This window comes from Xiphophorus hellerii, chromosome 22, assembly GCF_003331165.1.
Source record: "Xiphophorus hellerii strain 12219 chromosome 22, Xiphophorus_hellerii-4.1, whole genome shotgun sequence".
Classification (NCBI taxonomy): Eukaryota; Metazoa; Chordata; class Actinopteri; order Cyprinodontiformes; family Poeciliidae; genus Xiphophorus; species Xiphophorus hellerii.
Window position 1 is genome coordinate 8,280,879 of NC_045693.1, and position 18,785 is coordinate 8,299,663.

Sequence of the window (18,785 nt, forward strand, 5' to 3'; positions counted from 1 at the left end):
TCAGCCGTGTCCTACAGAAGTCATCAAACGGAGCAGTGGGAAATCAAGAAGATGTTTGTGATGAGGAAGACTCCTTAGGAAAATGAAAATCATCGTCAAGATGAATGAACTGTGACAGGAGCAGAAAAAGTGGAGCTGCACTAGTGGCTTCTGCTGGATAAATGTAGGTTAAGGACCGCGTGACCAAAGCAAAGATGGTGCACACATGTGCATGCCGACATGTGCCATTTGACTCATTTCTGCAAGTTATATCCCCAAATCCAGAACAGAGCTGTCCAGCATCTTCTGAGACTCACACAGAGAAACTAATGGTTGAGAGGCCTGAGCCCAGGGTCTCTGCTGGAGACCACTGACCAAACAGGACAAAGGGGTTTCAGACAGGGGCTAAAACCTCTATTAGTGAAAACAGAGGGGGGATAATTTCTCTTGAATAACTGAGACAGGATTAGCCCACCCACCACTAAAGGCAAGACAAATTAACTCACTCTTCAGTGGGGGAAGGGCAACAGTCCATGTACAGTGCATACGGAGCACCCACCCCTCCTTACAAGATGCATTTACTGCCATGCACGCAAACTTGCACACACATCACTGAATGCACATGCAGGATTAATGCCAAAGGGGCTGACGTTAAAGCTGCAGAGGGCTCCATCGTCCGATTAATCCATGTTGTGTAAATATGGCACAATTCATAAAAACAAGGCTGGATCCTCCTCCAGGAACAAGGCCAACATGTAGCATCAAGTCATGGTTACACTTTGCTTCCTGCAAGAAATTTAATTAGAAACTTCTCATTATTTGGCTTGAGGTTTCTTTTTGAGCACCTAAACAAAGCGATGTTTGGTTTAGTTGCAAGTAAATATTTAAATCTGATCAGAATAATTCCGGTTATATTTGAGAATAAGTCTTTGTTTAAGAGCACTAACAAAAGGTAGGTCCGTCATACTATTCACAATTTTATTTTTAACATTTACTCATACATTGATAACTGATGTGGCTAAAAAGTATCAGGTAAACATTTTTAAACGTATACTAGTAAATATTCATATACCAACATGACCGTGTTTATCCTAAGGACATTTGTTTCAGATTCAATTCAAAGATATGTCATAATCTCCGAGGGAAATTAAATGTTGCAACTCATATTATTCATGTTTCTTCAAAGTGCTGTAGATGCTGATGGCTGTGGGCAGAAAGGATCCCCTGCTGCAGTCTGTATTACAGCAGTTCTGAAGACTCCTCTGACTGAAGACACTGTTGTTGTATAGCAGTCTCATAAATCAAATGCCCAGGATTGTTGGTAATCTAAGAAAAAAAAAAAAGTAGTTGACAGGAACTTTTTGTTTTATATAAACGATTCTGCTTCAAATCGGAAAATTACAACCGACTGTGATGAGTTTGGTTAACATCAGCAAAACAGTACAGTCGCAATAAATCCACATTTTTCTTATTCCTCTTGTTCTCATTTATACTTCCAGTTTTATGAGCTAAATTTAGGACACTAATCTAGGTGAGGTGTGAACATCTTCTGCAGTGAGCTCATGAAACTTACAATATAATGGCCAACAATTACTGCATCAAATGCAGTGCTGTAATATTAATGCGCACTGATTTTAGAGCTAACTTTAGCAGCTAGCGATGCCCATATTATCGAATTTAATTATCAATGTGTGCAATATGCCAGTCGCAAAGGACTGTTTGATTGCAATAACGGGTAGGATATTATGTTTCAATGCAAATTCTGCATGTGAATCATATTTCAGGAAAACATGGACTAGTCGTAATAAATATCTCAATATTCAGAAATATTTTCACATTTATGTCTTTCTGATATCGCACAGCCCTACTGAGAACATTAGCATGAAGCTTTTTTAAATTTGTTTTGAAACGTCTGCTGTGTCTAAATTCGACACATTTGGGAAAAGAAACTGCTGCTCTTATATAAACACATACTCCAGATACATTTTTTTATTTAGCTTTCTTTCCTCTAAAGCCTTTTATCAATAAGAAAGAGTTATTTTAAGTGCGTGGGAATAATGTTAACAACTTGGCAGATAAATACAGTTTATTCTGGATCATAATGGAAACTCTGAAGAACTGGCCGTTCTCGTCTAACTCGTTCTCGTTTTCATGACTTTAATCTGTGGGAGTGTGTCAGTTGATCTTTATCGACACGCTGGATCATCTGCAGTTTCAACAAAACTGCAGCCATCTTCAAATTCAAAAAACCGACGTACCACTCTGGTCTTTCTGGCTAAAACTATTTAAAGATGGTGCTCAAAATCACTCCGCCTGCCTCTTCTCGGGCAGAGGGGGAGGTCTGAACTCTCATCTGTTCCTGTAATCAGCCTTTGAACAAGCATCATCACTGCAAAGAAAAACCTCCTGAAACCATCTGAATGTAGCCAAAGAGGAGAACATGTTCCAGATGGAGACATTTTTCATCTGGTTTTCCTTTTTTTCTTCCATCCCCTCTACTGCTATCTTTGCAAAGGCTGAGACGCACAAAAGGCTTTTCAGCAACAACTGGTACCTGAGGGCTCTGTTATTTATCCCACACAGAGCTTGGTTGAATTCCCCTGGCATCTTCTGAAACAAGGAGACCCACTCATGTTCAGTTATGAGGTTAAACTAAATTAAGAATCTGGCGTGCCTCCCGTCTAGAAGGCACAAAAAGTTTACAAAGCTGCTGGGTAAAAAAGCCAGCGCAAAGAGGGCAGTAATGAACTAAATCTAAATAATTACGGTATATAGCCAGGAGGTAAATTACGCCCGCCAGCGAGTTCTCGACAAAAGCCTTTTGAGGGATATATGGGAAAAAACGGTGTTACACAACAGGGATAAAAATGCAAACAACAAGAAACACATGCTTGGTGGCACACGTATCCGGTTTCCAGTAGAAAGAAGACGCCACAAAGAACAAGGCAACAAGGTGGAAACATTCCTCTAACTCATGAAGCCCGTCACCCAATATGCCGACTTTTGTTCAGGTTTTTAACCAGGAACTCGACACTTGGCCTTGGTGTCATTAAATAGCGCTCTAAACGTTTTCACATCTCTTTGTGTTCTTCACATTTTGTCACATTACGACCAAAAAAGTGGTGCATCAATGTGAAAACAATATATCTGCATCAGTTAAAAGTGAATAAATATTATCAAATAATGTTTTTTTTTAAAATATCTTGTTGCCATCTGTGTTTCTGGAGGGGAACTGCCGTGTAGTATTTGTTCAGCGTTGTTACCGTGATTGTGATGCAGCGTAGGTTTGTGGTGTTTTCACACCTGATGGTTCGGTAGACTCGGTTTGATTGTGGACCAAAATTGCAATATTTGTTAGGGAAGCTGGATGGTGCTAAATTGGGTAAAGACTCACTTCCAAGCAGGACAATAACCAAAAACACACAGTCAGAGTTTTAATTGATCAAAGGATGTCCATTTGTTAAAATGGCCTAGTCAAAGTACAGACTTACAACTGTACTTTACAGGTACAGATCCATGACAAAATGTGGACAAAAGATGTGAATACTTTGTGAGACAATGTGAAGCTCCATCAGTCAGTAAATTTTCACTCAAAACATTTGACATGTCATTTTTGTAAACGAGGTTGATAAGGCGTTAAAGGTGAACACTCACATTTGATATTAAAGGAGGCCTTAGTGGAAAGCTGCGTCATTCCAGTGGCGTAGTTCAGCACCTGGCAGGAAAAGTTGCCGGCGTCCAGCTGCCGATCCACCGCCGTGAACTTCAGGTTCCCCCCTTCTTGAAAGCGCCGCTCTGTGTCCGTCAAGCGCTTGTTGCCCTGATACCAGCTGTATGTGATGTTGGTCGGATCGCTGACTTCACAGCGCATCATGGCGCTGCGGCCGTGCAAAGCATCCTGGGACATGGGCTGCTTGGTGAACTGGATTGAAACTGCCTGAATGGACAAAACTGGAAAAAAGAAAGAAAGAGGGAGAGAAGGGGGGAAAGTAAATGACAAGAGGATTACGACTGGGCTGCTGTTAACATTTTATAGCTTTTTTCCATTCATTAAGAGTATGCCACAGCAACCACTTAGCCATGTGGAAGAATGTGATGTTGAGACAATAATGACTCAGGGTAAATTATTATGCTGTAAAAAGATCAGACCCGACTTAGAGATTTTTTTTTTCCCCCCATTAGTGACGCCTCGTTGCGAGTTTGTCGCACATCGCATCAGATCAGGCTACTTTAAAAGATAAAAAAAAAAAACTCCCTGTATTTTCTTGGACTCATAAAGCTTTTATTTTTACATCATGTTGCTGTACACAAGATCACTTTCAGCTTCATTTACTCCCGCTGGCCACATCTAAATTGAGAAAATGCTGATTTTTGTTCACTTTATTGTAAACAGATAGACCAGGGGCATGTTTGATTTGTATAAAATAACAAAAAGCTAATCTTAGAGAAGAATGTTATGTAAAAAAAACAAAACAACTTTTGTTCAGCTTCATATGATGTCATGATGTTATTCCCACATCATATACAACCTGGAGTGTTGCTTTGATTCTTTCATGCATGTTTGTGAATCCTTTAATCTCATATGGCAGCCATTTGATGGTGCCTTAATGACTGCCAATACGAAGCGCTGTCTATTTATCCAAAGCTCCTCCTCGGAGCTACAGTCTCCAGCTGAGCTCCTGCCTATTTTTCTATAGTCAGCAATTCTCCAAACAACCATTAGATACCAAAATCCATACCAAGGCATTTGCTTAGTAAGCATACCAGAAAAAATGCTTTTTTTTTTTGTTGCTATAATCACAAAGCTTGCCAGAAACTACCGAGACTTTAACTGGAACTGTGTGCTTTGATCAAACAAGACAGAGCTTTTTGGAAGTAGGTGAATAAAACGAAGGGTGACTATATGGGAGAAACCTCCAAGAGCAGCTCTACCCTGCTGAAACCCTTCAGAGCAGTGAAATGGTACAGATCCAGCTCACTCGTGCAGAGATGTACCTACAAAATTACTTCCTGCAGATCTTTTCACCTGGAAACTGACTCGGGCCACCATTTTGGCAAAAATACCACAAGGCAATTTCTTTTATCCATCTCAGATTAAAAGTACAAAAGTATCCCAGAAATACAGTTTTCATCAGAAAAATTACAGAAAAATTCTATTTAATCTGTGAAGTCCCGTCACGTTTGAGCGACTGCCACAGGGAACTGCTAACCATCTTCATGCAGGTCGCCTGCCTCCCGCAACACAATGTTATCATACCAGATGTCAAAGCTTGTTATCAGAAGGAACGGTCCATCACTAAAGTCGATTAAGCATACCTTCACCTGCTTACTAAGGTGGCGAAGGGTGTGTGCTTGTGTGTGTGTCGGGTGTTACGAGTTTCTTAAGGGAGTGAAGCAAATCCTTTAATAATGCTACATAAAGGAGGCTGTTGAAGATGAGCCAGTGTTTGACCCTTCATATCCCACCACTCCTACCCCACTGCACTTATTACTTCAAGTTCACCTTTGTCTCAGCTGCAGGTGGCTGGATCTGACAGGTGTGGCAGAGCTGAAGAGAATTCCTGGTCAAACAAGGCATCTTTTATAGAGTGGACTATGGCTCAGACTGCAGGGACAAGAGCGAAGCATCAATGCCTCTTCTGCAGGACAGCACTGACAACTGCACAGGAATAAGGTCTTTGTTCACGAAACTACCACAGGATCAACCTCACAGGGTTTAATTTTGTATCCAAGCTAATTTTGAAGTGGATATAAATATTGAAACCTTCACTTGTATTCAGTCAGTCTGTGCTCCTCGGTCTTCATAATGTCGTTTGTTCACTAATGTTCCCCAACAAACATCCGAGGCCGTTACAGAACTGCGATTAAAATACAGGTGGGCTACTTACTGATTAGGTCAATTTTATTTAGTAGTTTCAGAGTGAACAGGTGAGAATGAAAACCCTATGTCCCCTTCTTTTGTGTTGCTCTACCACATAAAATCTCAATAAAATACATCAAAGTTTGTCAATGTAAAACAACAAAATGTGGAAAAGTCCAAGGGGTGTGAATACTTCTGGAAACCAGTGAACATGAAGTTTAAGGCCTGTTGGGTTACCTTGTCTGAAAATGTTTGGGATTTGTGGCAAAATATATTATATAAACAGTAATATATCATCCTTACAACATCTGGATTGTGGTGTTAAACGGAGACGCCGTGTGATTTATTGCACCAAGGATTGTAACATATTCTTCACTCCTAAACAATTTCGCCATGAGGGAGCAGATTTGTCCCATCTGTGTAAAAAAAACCAAACCGGGATGAAAAGCAGCATATGGGCCGGAGAAAACAGCCTAATGATCCGACATCAACTTAAACAAGTCATCGAGAAACGTGCAGAGATGGAGGAGCTGTGGCAACAGCTGCATCCTGGGAGAAAATGGCTGCTTCCAACACAAGCAGTATGGCTTTTAGGTGGAGATGCAACAGCTCACAGGCATCCAGTTGATGTTTTTAGACAGAAAGGATGACTTCCGGGAGAAGTCTCAGCACAGGCGGATAAGGTGTCACATGTTGCATGATGACAGACATGAAAGGGAGTCTTCAAGTAAGGAGGGGGGGGTTTGGCTCTCACATTTGAAGAAGTCTGCCAAGTTTACTCTCTGTTCAAACAGAGATGGCAGCGTGACCTATATTCCTGACTACCAGGCATGAACAAAGCGTTAACAGTATGAACATCATTGTATAAACAAAGAACAAAACCACAGCGGCCATTTCGGACCTCCTCCTCCTCTACAAAAAGCCACTCAGACATATAAACTTCACCGAAGCTCTATCTGTCGGACTGAATTAACAGCTAAATTAGGTCTCGCTCTTCTTTTATAGAGCCTTCAGAGAACTGAAGGGAAAAAAATGCCTGGGTCTACAGAGAGCAGCGCTTCAGGGGAGATAAGCCGAGGAATCTGAACTCCTCTTCAAAGACAGACCAGTTGAAAGGGAGAGTTTAAGATAAAGAACAAACAAACCCCGATAGTGGGCAAACAGAATGGAGAGGCTCCTGGAACAAACTAGCTATGCAGTAGCTGCGCTCTCAACTAATGATGTGGGGATTTTTCAGAATGCAAAAATAAAAAAAATAAAAAAAACCCTTTTAAAAAAAAATAAAGTTTAAATATTGCCCTGTTGTATTTTTTTTGTCAATGTAGTTATAACCTAAAAGACAAAAAAGGGGAAAAATTATACTTTGAATTTTAGAAAGAATATGTCAAATATATTTAGGAGCATAATTTCTTGATTATTGAAGAAACCACTAATTCTGTTGCAGAGAAAAAGGTCATGATATTATTCTGGTCTGGACGTATTCTGCAAAAGCATAGAAATTAGTTATTTTTGTTGAAGCTGGAAGAGTAAAGTTCTTGCTTGTCAAGATATGTTATACTTCTCAAAAGCTGAAGTGCAGAACTCCAAAGAAATCTTCAGAGTTTTCTTCCACTGCTGCACACAACCTTCATATTTCTTGGACACCATATTAGAAAAAATTCTGCCCAAAATATACGTGAAGAACAAATTGCAACTCCCAAACCAAGGAGAGAGAACAAATGTATCTGTTCCTGCAGATTATACATTAATCTGGTAATCAAATCGCAATTTAAGAACTGTTTTGATGACAAAATTGGAAACAATAAAACCCAACATGGAGAGGCGGTAACTAGTAATAATAATGAATCATTTGGTTTGACTGTTCGCTGCACAAAAGCTAAAAAACATAGACTGACAATGAAACTAAGTAGGAAAATTCAATTGTAAGTGATAGGTTTCAGGGATGGATCACAAATGAGCATTTATCTATGAACCAGTTTATTTTTTTTATACTAGAAATAAAATAAATAGCTGTTAAATTATCAACCAACCTCACATTTCATGTGTAAAGCTAAATAATTACACTTAGGTTTGTTTTTTCTTTGCTACATACCGTTTTAAGCCATCTGAAAAGTGAAAACCCAACACACTAGAAAAGCTGGAAGCTATAAATCAGCAACATCTTCATTGCATGTGATGATTAGACACAGGCTTTCTTTGCAACATCTATTGTTACACAAATAAAAACAGAAACCCAAGTTCGCCCGTGGCTCTGACAATAATCACCGTGCAATTGTCAAGAAAAAAACTCCAGCTGAAAACAGTTTCTGCAGAGAGATGAGAAACGATGTTTGGATTTTGATCAGAGTTTCTGGGAAGACATTGGATGAGACAGAACCGGGGGTTAAGGATGGAGACGGGAATATCTGCACACAGGGATATTGTTCTTTGGCTTGCTGCACTGTCGACCCCATTAGGCTCGGTGCGGCTGTCGGGCTGTCAGGTTGAAGATACGTTTAAGTCGCCCTGACAGCCAGAACTCGTCGTAATGAGCTCATCAGCAACCTACGTCTCTTCTTTCCCTTTGTCAGCTCTGTCTGCTGTCACAAAAATGCAGAGATTACAATGAAGCTTGCTGCACCAACACTCAGAAAAGAGCAGAATGCGAGCATGCAATAACAATACTTCCTTTTGTCTAAATAAAAACAAACCAGTTGTAGAAAGTGGTGTTTTAAGTATGCAAGATGAAAGAAAGAGGAAACGTCTTTCTTTTTGTTCAGGTCAGCAGCATAAAAGGAGATGTTATCAGTGGAAATCCTGTTATCGTGATTGTGCGTTTCCAGCAGCCCATCACACACAGCATTGTTATCTCTGAAGCGCTCTCTAAACAAGCCTCCGCCTGGTGACGATGAACAGCGGTGACACAGAGGCCTGGCTCTCCTGGAGGTTAATGGGTGAAGGCGTTCGTTCATGCACAGACACAAACAGCAACACCCACTAACACTTGGAACCAGGAACACCCACTGTGGGAGCTCAAATAACCCCAACTGCATGGTTTAGGAGCTCCTCTGCAGGCCGTGTCAACACAGGACAGCTGCTTTAAAAATGTTTTAAAGTGACGAGCTGGCAGAACAGGGAGCCTCGGAGTCGCTGAAGGTGAGAAGTGCCGGTGATGCATGAGACAGTGATTGGTGACGTTCCACTTGGCTGTTATTTTTACCTTTATGCCTCAGTGATAAATATTCCAGGATCTCATGCAAAGATGTCAAAAAAAAAAACAAAAAAAACAAAAAAAAACCCAAAACCCAACAGTCGATTTAGTGACAAGTGTCATTTCTCTCTTGTGAGGCACCGTTAATGAAAACATGACAGTTTTTCCCTCAAGTTCTCCACTTCTATAAAAAGTGTACATAACTAATACCCAGTTAAAGCTGCAACACGCAGCATCAAACATCTCAACTTTCTGATGTGAATCTGTAAACAATTAATGGGCCTAATTAAAAACTCAGTGTTTATTAAGATCTATAAGAGTGTGCATGACTTGGAAAGAAAACAAGGCATCATACTTGGCTCCTGTCAATCAGGAGGTCAAACAAGGGCCAAAACACATGAAGCAACATGAAAAAGTACATTTTTAAAAAAGATCGAGAGCAATCACAGAAGAAAAAAAAGCAGCCATCAGCAGAACTTCTAGCAGCTGCAGTTTTATACTAAATATAAAGTTTCCTACACAAGTAGAATGAAAAAATGGGATCTAAAAGTTGAAAAGGAGTTATAGACAAATTACTATTTTCTTAAATAATTAAGAAAATATCTGATTATTAGAAATGGACTATTGAGATCCTGACATTCTTGGACTGGATATTAGGCCGAAGCCACCAAACAAGATGCATATTTTTGTGATGTTTTGGCTGAATTTACAGTGGAAGTTTACATTTAAAGCAAATAAATGTTCTGCAAACAGAAATTTGATCAATCGTTTCTAACCCTATGTCTTAGTATATGCCTTGTGTTAGTTTGATTCATCAGTTTAATTATAAATTAGAGATCAAGTTGAAGTTATGGCCAAGAAACAGCAAACTGCAACAGTGCAGCTAAGAGTGTGTATGTTAAAGATTTAATCAATACCATGAACAAAACCAAAGCTAAATGGCTAAGTAGAAGCATTCAGAATCACAAAATATGAGTTTCTATTAGAGGTCTACTGCTTTGCCATAACATGTTGAAGTCAGACAGATGACAGACATGTTGATATTGCCTTTAACTTACTATTTTCTTTTAGCTGTGCTATATTACATATCTACATTTTCTTTCCTAGTATTGTCAGTAGGCACATGACAAACTGTTAAAAAGCAAGTAATTTCAAAATGATGAAAAGTGACGGCTTGAATGATTGGCGTATTAACATTTGCTGACAACCAGATGTCAAAGTGCAAGGCGGTGTGTTTTTTTTAGAAGCTGAAGTAAAAGCTAAGCTGAGGCCGATAGCTTCAGCCTCAGCTGTGCAGACTGAGATGTCAGAGATAAATTGGAGAATGGAGGCGGAGGGCATAGTCATGAAAGCTCCAAGGCCCACTGACAGAGCTTTCATGGCCTGTCAGCAGCGCTTCAGTTTCCCTATATGACTGAGCTGCCATCTTTAAGACTAGATGGAGGATCTTTTCAGCAGCGTTTATGGTCTAATGAACGCACAGGAAAAAACAATCAGAGCATGAAACAGGTGAGACATAATGCTAAACTAGAATATTTAACAAATGTCTCAGAAAAACTGCATTTCTGTAACATGATAGAGGAGACGTTGCAAGACAAACTGTTGCGATTGTGTAATCTTAAGTTTTTATAAGTATTAGGTCTTTGGTGTTCGCTTGATCAGCCTTTCGAACACGTCATTGAAAGGGCTGCATTTCTAATGAAAATACAACAGCAGAGCAGCAGTGCATGAAGCAGAAATGTGCCCCAATACAAAGAGGTCATGCTGTCTTTTATTTAACTTGACATAAAAGACATTAAACAGGACAGCAGCACTCAAGGGACAATGTTTCTGTCAAGCTATTTCACAAAAAGGGACAACTTAGTTTGTCAAACTCATCTCACTTTGGAATATTATTAACTCAAAATGTGTCCTGGATTTAGTTCAAATAAAAATAAAAAAAGAGGAAGAAGTAAATTTAAAGAAGGAAAATTTTGAATTTTGATCTAGGTGTTTCTGTTCAATTTCTGCTGGTTACCCATCGAGGTTTAGTCCTTTCAAACTTAAAATCTTGTTTTGATTGACTAAAGGAATATTAAATTACAAGTTTCATCATTATTCTGGTCCATGAGATCTGCCTGGGGGTGTTTAAAATCTAACTGAACATCTTGCAGGTTTATTTTTTTTAAATGTTCAGCCTCTGATAATCCCACAGCACAAAGTTTCTCTAGCTGAACAAGATCAAAGTAAAACTTTTACACAATCAAATTTCATTATTTTCCAGACTCAGGTAACCCGATTCTCAACATATTTTTCAGTTATGGATGGAAGGATAGATAGACTAAACAATGGATAGAAAGATACAGAGAAAACAATGGCTAGATGTTACAAAAAGATGAATAGATAGACAGAAAACAATGGATAGTAGAAAAAGAGACAGAAAACAATGGATGGATACTAAAAAAAATGGATGGAAAGGGATTAAAAAAAGATCAAAAACAGCTTTACCTTCTAAAGTCTAAAATCTTTATACTACATTAAACAACAAGTGTCACCAAAGGAATGGAGAGCCTGAACGTACAGCACTTAAATAATTAGCCAACACTGACAGCAGTCCAGGCAGATCTTCGCAGTGTTCATGTTATGTGCAAATGGTTAGACAGATACTACATTTAGAGTATGGAACAGGAAATGGACTCTGGGAATCAATTATTTAAGTTATGCGTTTACGTATTTATCCAGAGCTGTAAAATATTTAAACTGAATTTCACTGTCTTCTAGACATCTCACGTCTAAAAGTAGGAACCCAACGTGTTTTTAGATAAGTAAAAAAAAAAAAGAATGACCTCAGGTATGAACTGATTCTGTGTGAAGAACATCAGCAGAAAGCATCTGTGTTCATTCCACTGTTTCTAATTGAAAACCAAGTTCAAAGCAGTGGAGCCTGTCTTTCTTTTTGCTACAGACACCGGTATCCATACATGCTGCCTAAATCCAATTCCTGCTCTCATTGTAGCAGGTAATTGGTGTGTGGAGGGATTTCACTATGCAAAGAAAATGCTGGCCTCATTATAGCAAACCCCACAGAGATTACTATCAGTTCTCGCACTTTTCACTCCATCTCAACTCCAACAGCGGCGCAGGCGAGACAAAGGCCTGCTCACCAGCTTATTACTAGGCAACACTGGCATGCAACCGGCACGCAAACTCACCTGGCAAACCCAGACTCAACGATCAAGACTCCCATAAAACAGCAGCAGTCATTCAAAAACTGACTAACACGAGCCCAATTTTGACATCTCGTCAACACACATTTATCTCATCTCATTTATCCTTTCTCAATCATTTTTGGATGACAGACGTTAATTATCGTAAGAAAGCTAACAGGAGAATATCACTTCTGCCTCACCGTTATGAAAACGCCTCATTGACAAGCCGCTGCTTGCCAGCACACCTCCGTCTTTGAAACAATCTGCTCCATATGTTCCCATGACAGGAGAAATGATGCAAACAGTCATGCCACATGACAAGTAGCTGTGCGTGTTGAATCAGTCATAAATCTCTGAGCACACTGGGATGTGGTCCACAACATCAAAGTGCTGGATAAGTCCCACCTCAATTGCTGTTCAAAGGACGCCCTAATGGGCTACACATCCTAAGTTGTTTCCACTTCATTATTTCTAAAGGCCTGCCAAAAACCTAGCATTGGCTCTGTTAGACCAACAAGAACTTGCACCCTGGTGTTTTCAGCAAAACGTCCAGTTATTTACCTTAGTCCATTAAACCTGTATTTCCAACAGTTTTACATGCGATTAACATTCAGTCAGTTTGATGGAAGGTAAAGGCAGTAGAGAGCCTCACCTGACAAAGATGATCGTGACCAAGATGCTAGAAGATATAAAGAACGTTGCAGACATTGTAATGGCAAATGAGAAAGAGGGAAGTAAAGAAAATGCGGATTTATTCACAAATTCATTATTTCCTAACATCAATTACCTGCACGACTCCAGAAAATTTTGATTACAAAAATATATGTGCAAACATATTTGAAAGTGTCTTTACCAACACTAATCTAAAAGCTTTAAATTTCCTATTTTCTCCATACACTAATAGGAATAAATGTCTAAGCTGCAGATCAGCAAAAACCTTTTTTTATTTATTTATTTTTATATATAAAAGGAACTTGTCAGATCTTGTTATTTTTTGTTTTTCTAAAAGCAATTATGCTTTTTGGTGAATACTATGAAACAGCAAACTATGAGACTCAAATCTCTTAAAGGTGGGCAACAAGGTGGGAACTTTTTGAATATAGATTTATCATGTTGTCCAGAATATTAGGACTCTGGCGTTCAGGTTGAACATCTTGCTTTAGATGGCTGGTGCTCAAATATGTGATGGAGCCTCTGAAGGGGAGACATGAACCAAATCGCTCATCAAGCTCCCCGGTCCGTCCCTCTTCACCAGCCTTCATAACTGTCATGTTGTATCTAAAACAGAGACATCTGAGCACAGCCAGCTCGCTCACACTTTCAACACCCACTCATAAAGGGTGGACTGTTGAAACACAGGCAGTCTAATGCATCTCTGCGTGACCTGCCTGCTCCTCAGCAAAGAACATGAGCTGACAGGGAGGAGAGAAGAAAGGACAGATGAAAGCGCAAGAAGCGCCGATAAGAGGTTAAACAATTTGTCTGGAGCACCCAAACAACGACGAAGACTCTTTTTTTCACAGCATCTAGGTATCTGATTTTACCCATGAAAGGCACCAGAATTTTTTTTTCCCCCCCTCTAAACGATTCAGAGCAATCTGGAACCGCAGCCGCCTTCCCGCAGCTGTGCTCCTTTAAGATGAGGGAAAATATGGGAGCAATTATCAGATTAACAGGGATCAGCCGTTACTCAGATAAGGCAGGTTGGGTTGTTCCCATCCCGTTTGGAGTTGAAAAATGCGATTTAATCCAATAATGAGAGCACTTTTAAAGAAAAAAAACAGCAGCAATGTGGAAAAGGGGAAACTCTTTCTGTTACGCATGTTTGGATTTTTACAACAAAGACTCCACACACTAGAAATGGAGGTCTAGTGTGTGGTCTGACGCTAGCTGTTTTCACAAGCGAGCGCTTTAACTACCCTTCAGCCAGATGAAGCATACAAAGAAACAGAGACAAACATGTGAAGGTGACTCTTGATATTTTTGAACAATTATGAATCAAAAACAGGAGGGCAACTCATACAGAGGCCCGACTGTTGAAAACCAGGCAAAATACACAAGTCAGATGAAGCAGATTAAAGAGTCTGCTGTGAAAATGGGAGTTAGAAATCAGACCTGGCTGCAGAGTTACCAGAGTCTCTACAGTCATATAGGAAAATAAGACAAAACACAACGACGAGGCGAAATGTGACTGTAGATGGTAGATTATCTGAAATAAAACAAGAGAATGGAAAAATACTTCCACTGCAAATTTGCAGCCACAGCACACAGCGTCTCCACGGTGACAGGAACTGGTTTCACATCAGTTGTAATAATTTGTGTTTCCCTAGCCAGCTCTAGCAGTGGATGGGCGCCGAATCCACGTCTGCCAATGCCATTCTCTTCTCCGCAGGCTGCTCTGGCTAATGCCTGCACGTCAGCTATATCCAGCCATTAGTGCCAGCCTGGAATGTGATGACACTCACTTCTCTGGCAAACAACACCCTGACAACGAGGAAAGTGAGCTGAGGAGACTTTCAGACTAAAAGAAAAAACAGGCTGAATGCATGTTTCCATCATTGAGGTTTTAAGCTTGTGTTGTTTGCAGCAGACGGCCTGTAGAGGTCATAGCAATCTGAGAAAAACTTTCACAAAGAAAGTATCTCTGGCCCACATGGTCATTGACTTATCAATGGCATTAACTTTGTGTGCTCTCCGTGTTTTTCCTTTGCACTGCAAGTACTTTCAGGCTCCATGCTTCTGTTTTTATTTCCTGAACAAAGCCAGGAAGCTATTAATGGCATTAACTTGGTATCCCCCCCCCCAAACACAGAAAGTATTCCCTACACAGTGTGTAACTGTGTTTCTGTCCAGGCCAGAGTCAGTAAACTCTGTGTAACCGACTTATATTTGACCTAATAGAACATAGATAAACTACTGACAGTGACTTAAGGCATATTCACACCAGTCCTGTTCAGTCCACTTTAATTGAACTCCAATTCGTTTGTCTCGACTGTCCGGTTCGTTTGGGGAGGTGTGAATGCGCAATCCAACTGTCCAAAAAAGGCAAACTCTGGTTGACCTTAAAACCTATGTCTCAGTTTGGCTAAAGTGAACACTGGTGTGGTTCAATTGCATAATGTGGATGCCAAGTAGACTGGAGACCTCTCCAAAAGCAAGAAGCAGATTATAGCGAAGAGCATTCTGGATAAATAAAACCAAAATCAACATGTGAGTTTCGCACCAACAAAAGAAACGACTTGTGGTCTTTTACCACAAACAAAAGAGAAATCATAAAACCTGCTAAAAGTTGTACCAAAATGGACTTAATGTTGATCCGAAGGTGACTATATCATCTGATTGTATTGTACTAATCCAGATTTGAAATGAATTTGGATTTTTGTGTGCATTTAGTCAAAAATGCATTGGTTTTTCTTGCGTACAGTCTTGAGATGACATCTGATGTAATTAGTGATGTATAAATAAACCAAACTGAATTAAACATGAATTACTAGTTTCAGAGTAGTTCTCTGAAACTAGTGCTGCTAAAAGACCACATCATAATATGCTAATCATCACATCAGGAGATAATAAATCAAATCCAATGAGAAAAATAAAGAGTGATTAAAAAAAAAGATTCAATGGTTGATGGAACAATGAGAAATCCCATTCTTAAAATGGAGATTCCTCCAGTCAATCCCTGGGACTCCCGGGGTCAATTATGACTCCATTAAAGCCTCATTCTGTCTCGCTTGTCTCCGTCCATCACATTAAATCTGTGCATCTGCAAATGGCCGTGTATAAATGGATCCCTCCGGTAAAAGCCGTTTTTACTGTCCTCATCAAGGAAGCAGTGAAAGTGCTGCTTGTTCTGGTAAATGTACCCTGAGGTTCCATCCATAAGTTAGGAGACTAAAAAAATAAATAAATTAAAAAATGAAAGTTAGAGAAAGTTAAGTAAGTGACCCATATTTAGAACGCAGACTGTTCTGGACCTACTTCTGTCCTCCTTCCCTCCCACACACGAACACATGTGGATGTTTATGCTGGCAGGAGGGAATCAAACAAACCTGGCAAATGGAGGTTTGCTTTTTTTTCCAGGATATGTCAGCTCTGTGGGGTGGGTTTCCCAGCAGAGCTTGGCTGCCTCTGGAGGGCCAGCTCAGCGTAGGCTCTGCAGTTTAATTGGCCCACAAACTTTCAAGTCAGACATTTTCTGTAACTGCTGTCACTGGAGGTCCTCTGGCCTAAAGGGTTCAGAGCCTGAGAAGCATGGGGAGAGGAGGCAGAGATACATCTATTTTGTGAATATTCTGCAGGAAAAAAACAAAGACATTCAACAAGACATCTTAAAAATAAATAGTAAATGCATTTGAATGTAAACAGACATCCAAAACATCACATTTTTACACTAAAAGCCCTAATACATGCCTAGAATCAACTTAGTGTTTTAATTGCAGCTGCAGCCCAAATTACTATAATTAGGTCAAGTTATCTTTTAATTAAGAAGGCTTGCTGTGTCATCGTGTTTGCAAGCCGGCAGGTGGTCTGTTTGCATCACCCAGAGAGGAACAAAGGAAGGAAGGATAATAACGGCTTCACTGCGTTTTAGTCTCCTGACAGAACTATTGTCTTCAATCAAGCCCAGTATGAATCAGCACCGACTGTACTGCCGCGTTCATTTGTGTGCAGCTATAAACAAAGCCCCCCCTCCCCCACCGCAAGCTTTTTATTTGTTATTAAAACAAACCTTGTGGTCGAATTTCTAAAGCCTGCAGTGTATTTTGAAATCATTCAGTCATTAACATTTCCCAGATTCTTCTTTTTCACACCACAACAAAAATCTTAATTGCTTTACATGTTTGGGTTTTTTTTTTACTAATAAGAATCTGAAAAGTGTGGCATACATATGCATCATGTCCCCACCTCTTCACTCTGATACCTTTGGATAAAATTCATTGCAGAAACTTCCTTCATTTAAAATCACTCAATTAGCAAAGATACGTAAACTTGCATCTAATAGTAGCATAAACTATATACAGCTGTTCTTTGAAGGAACATTAATGATCAGACAGCATCATAAAGATGAGGGAACACTGTGAACTAACAATCCAGACAACCAGAGCACTAACCAGAGATGATTATGGTAACTGTTGAGGAACTGCAGAAATTCACAGCTCAGGGTAGAAAACATGTTAACGTGACAACTATTAGTTGGGTACTGCACCAATATTGCCTTAGTGGACAGAATGGGGAAAAAGAAGAAATCCACAAGAGGACGGATTGCAGTTTGCTTCAAGTCAGGTATGAAGGAGCATAGATGTGGACAACAAAACAAACTTTTTGACTGACATGCGAAATGTGATGTTTGGCACAAAACTAACAAAACACTATTAATTTATTGCATGACAAAATAAAATAATGAGTGCAACTTTGTTTACAAACACTTTATAATCCAGTGTCTGTTGTATGTGGTTTGCATTTCTATCTTATATAATGTTTTTTGATTAGGTTTTACTTTGGATATTTAAAATGTCTTCCAGTTCCACTGTGGGAGTTTCTGTACAAAATTAGAGTTGATTAGTCTTTGAAAGGACAAACTTGGACAATTATGCCATTATCAAAATATTATTTGAAAATGGTCTCAAAACAACGATATTATCATTTATCATAATAATTACTGGAATGATTTACCATTCAGAAAAAATTGTTATTCTGACAGGCCTAACAGTAAGGATATGTAATGGCAGCATCATACTGTGGGGATGATTTTCTTCAGCAGTAATGGGAAGATTTGACTGGAAGAGGTGAAGCTAAATACACGTCTGTTCTGCAGGAAAACCTGCTAGAAGCTTCAAAAACACTTGAGACTGATTTGAAGGTTCCCCTTCTAGCAGGACTATGATCCTAAACATTGGTTCAGATCGAAGCATATGCATGTGTTAGAACAGCCTAGTCAAAGTCCCACCATTCATAATTTTCTTTCTACTTCCCAATTCTGGAAATAAATAGATTTAAGTTTAGTATAGAAGTTTAGAATACATTTAAGTTTGTGGTTTTACAAAAAAGCATTGTACTTCTGGACATCAATGGCATTAACTACTGAAGACAGAAAACCTAAATAGCTTCAAATAAATCAGGCATGCTATTTTACATACGGATTAGATATTTGAAGTGGATTCTAAAGCTGCATAAGAAAGAAAAAAAAAAAAGAGCAAGAAGGTAAAAGTCTGAATTTATCATACAGTAAAATATATCCAAAGCACAGTGAAGGAAAAGTGCCACCTTTGTCAAAGTGCTCAGGGGAGCCGATGACATTTGCACTCCCTACGATTATTTGAACAACAGGGACAAGGGGGAAGGTGTGGCGAACCCCCTGGTGAGGCTCACGCTTTGCTTTGAAAGCCATGTGAGAGTTTATTAACATAAAAACGGTTTAAGTGAAGAGAAGAGAATAAAGAAGAATCAGAAGACCTGTTCCTCATGCATATTAAACTGATCGGCTGTTAATTTCAGGACTCCCCTCCCCGGACAATGTCTTTATTGTGCATTTAAAATGTAACACTAAATGGTAACTTTATTCAGATTA

At 39.5% G+C, this 18,785-nt stretch overlaps 1 protein-coding gene across 1 annotated transcript in view; it reads right to left on the minus strand.

Annotated features, from left to right (window-relative positions):
• ptk7b (protein tyrosine kinase 7b) overlaps positions 1-18,785 on the minus strand; it is an 80,547-nt gene that overhangs the window by 29,304 nt on the left and 32,458 nt on the right. Inside the window, exon 2 of the mRNA XM_032553385.1 lies at positions 3,634-3,930. Within this exon, the coding sequence (XP_032409276.1) occupies positions 3,634-3,930 (297 nt within the window). The remainder of the gene's footprint in view (positions 1-3,633; positions 3,931-18,785) is intronic.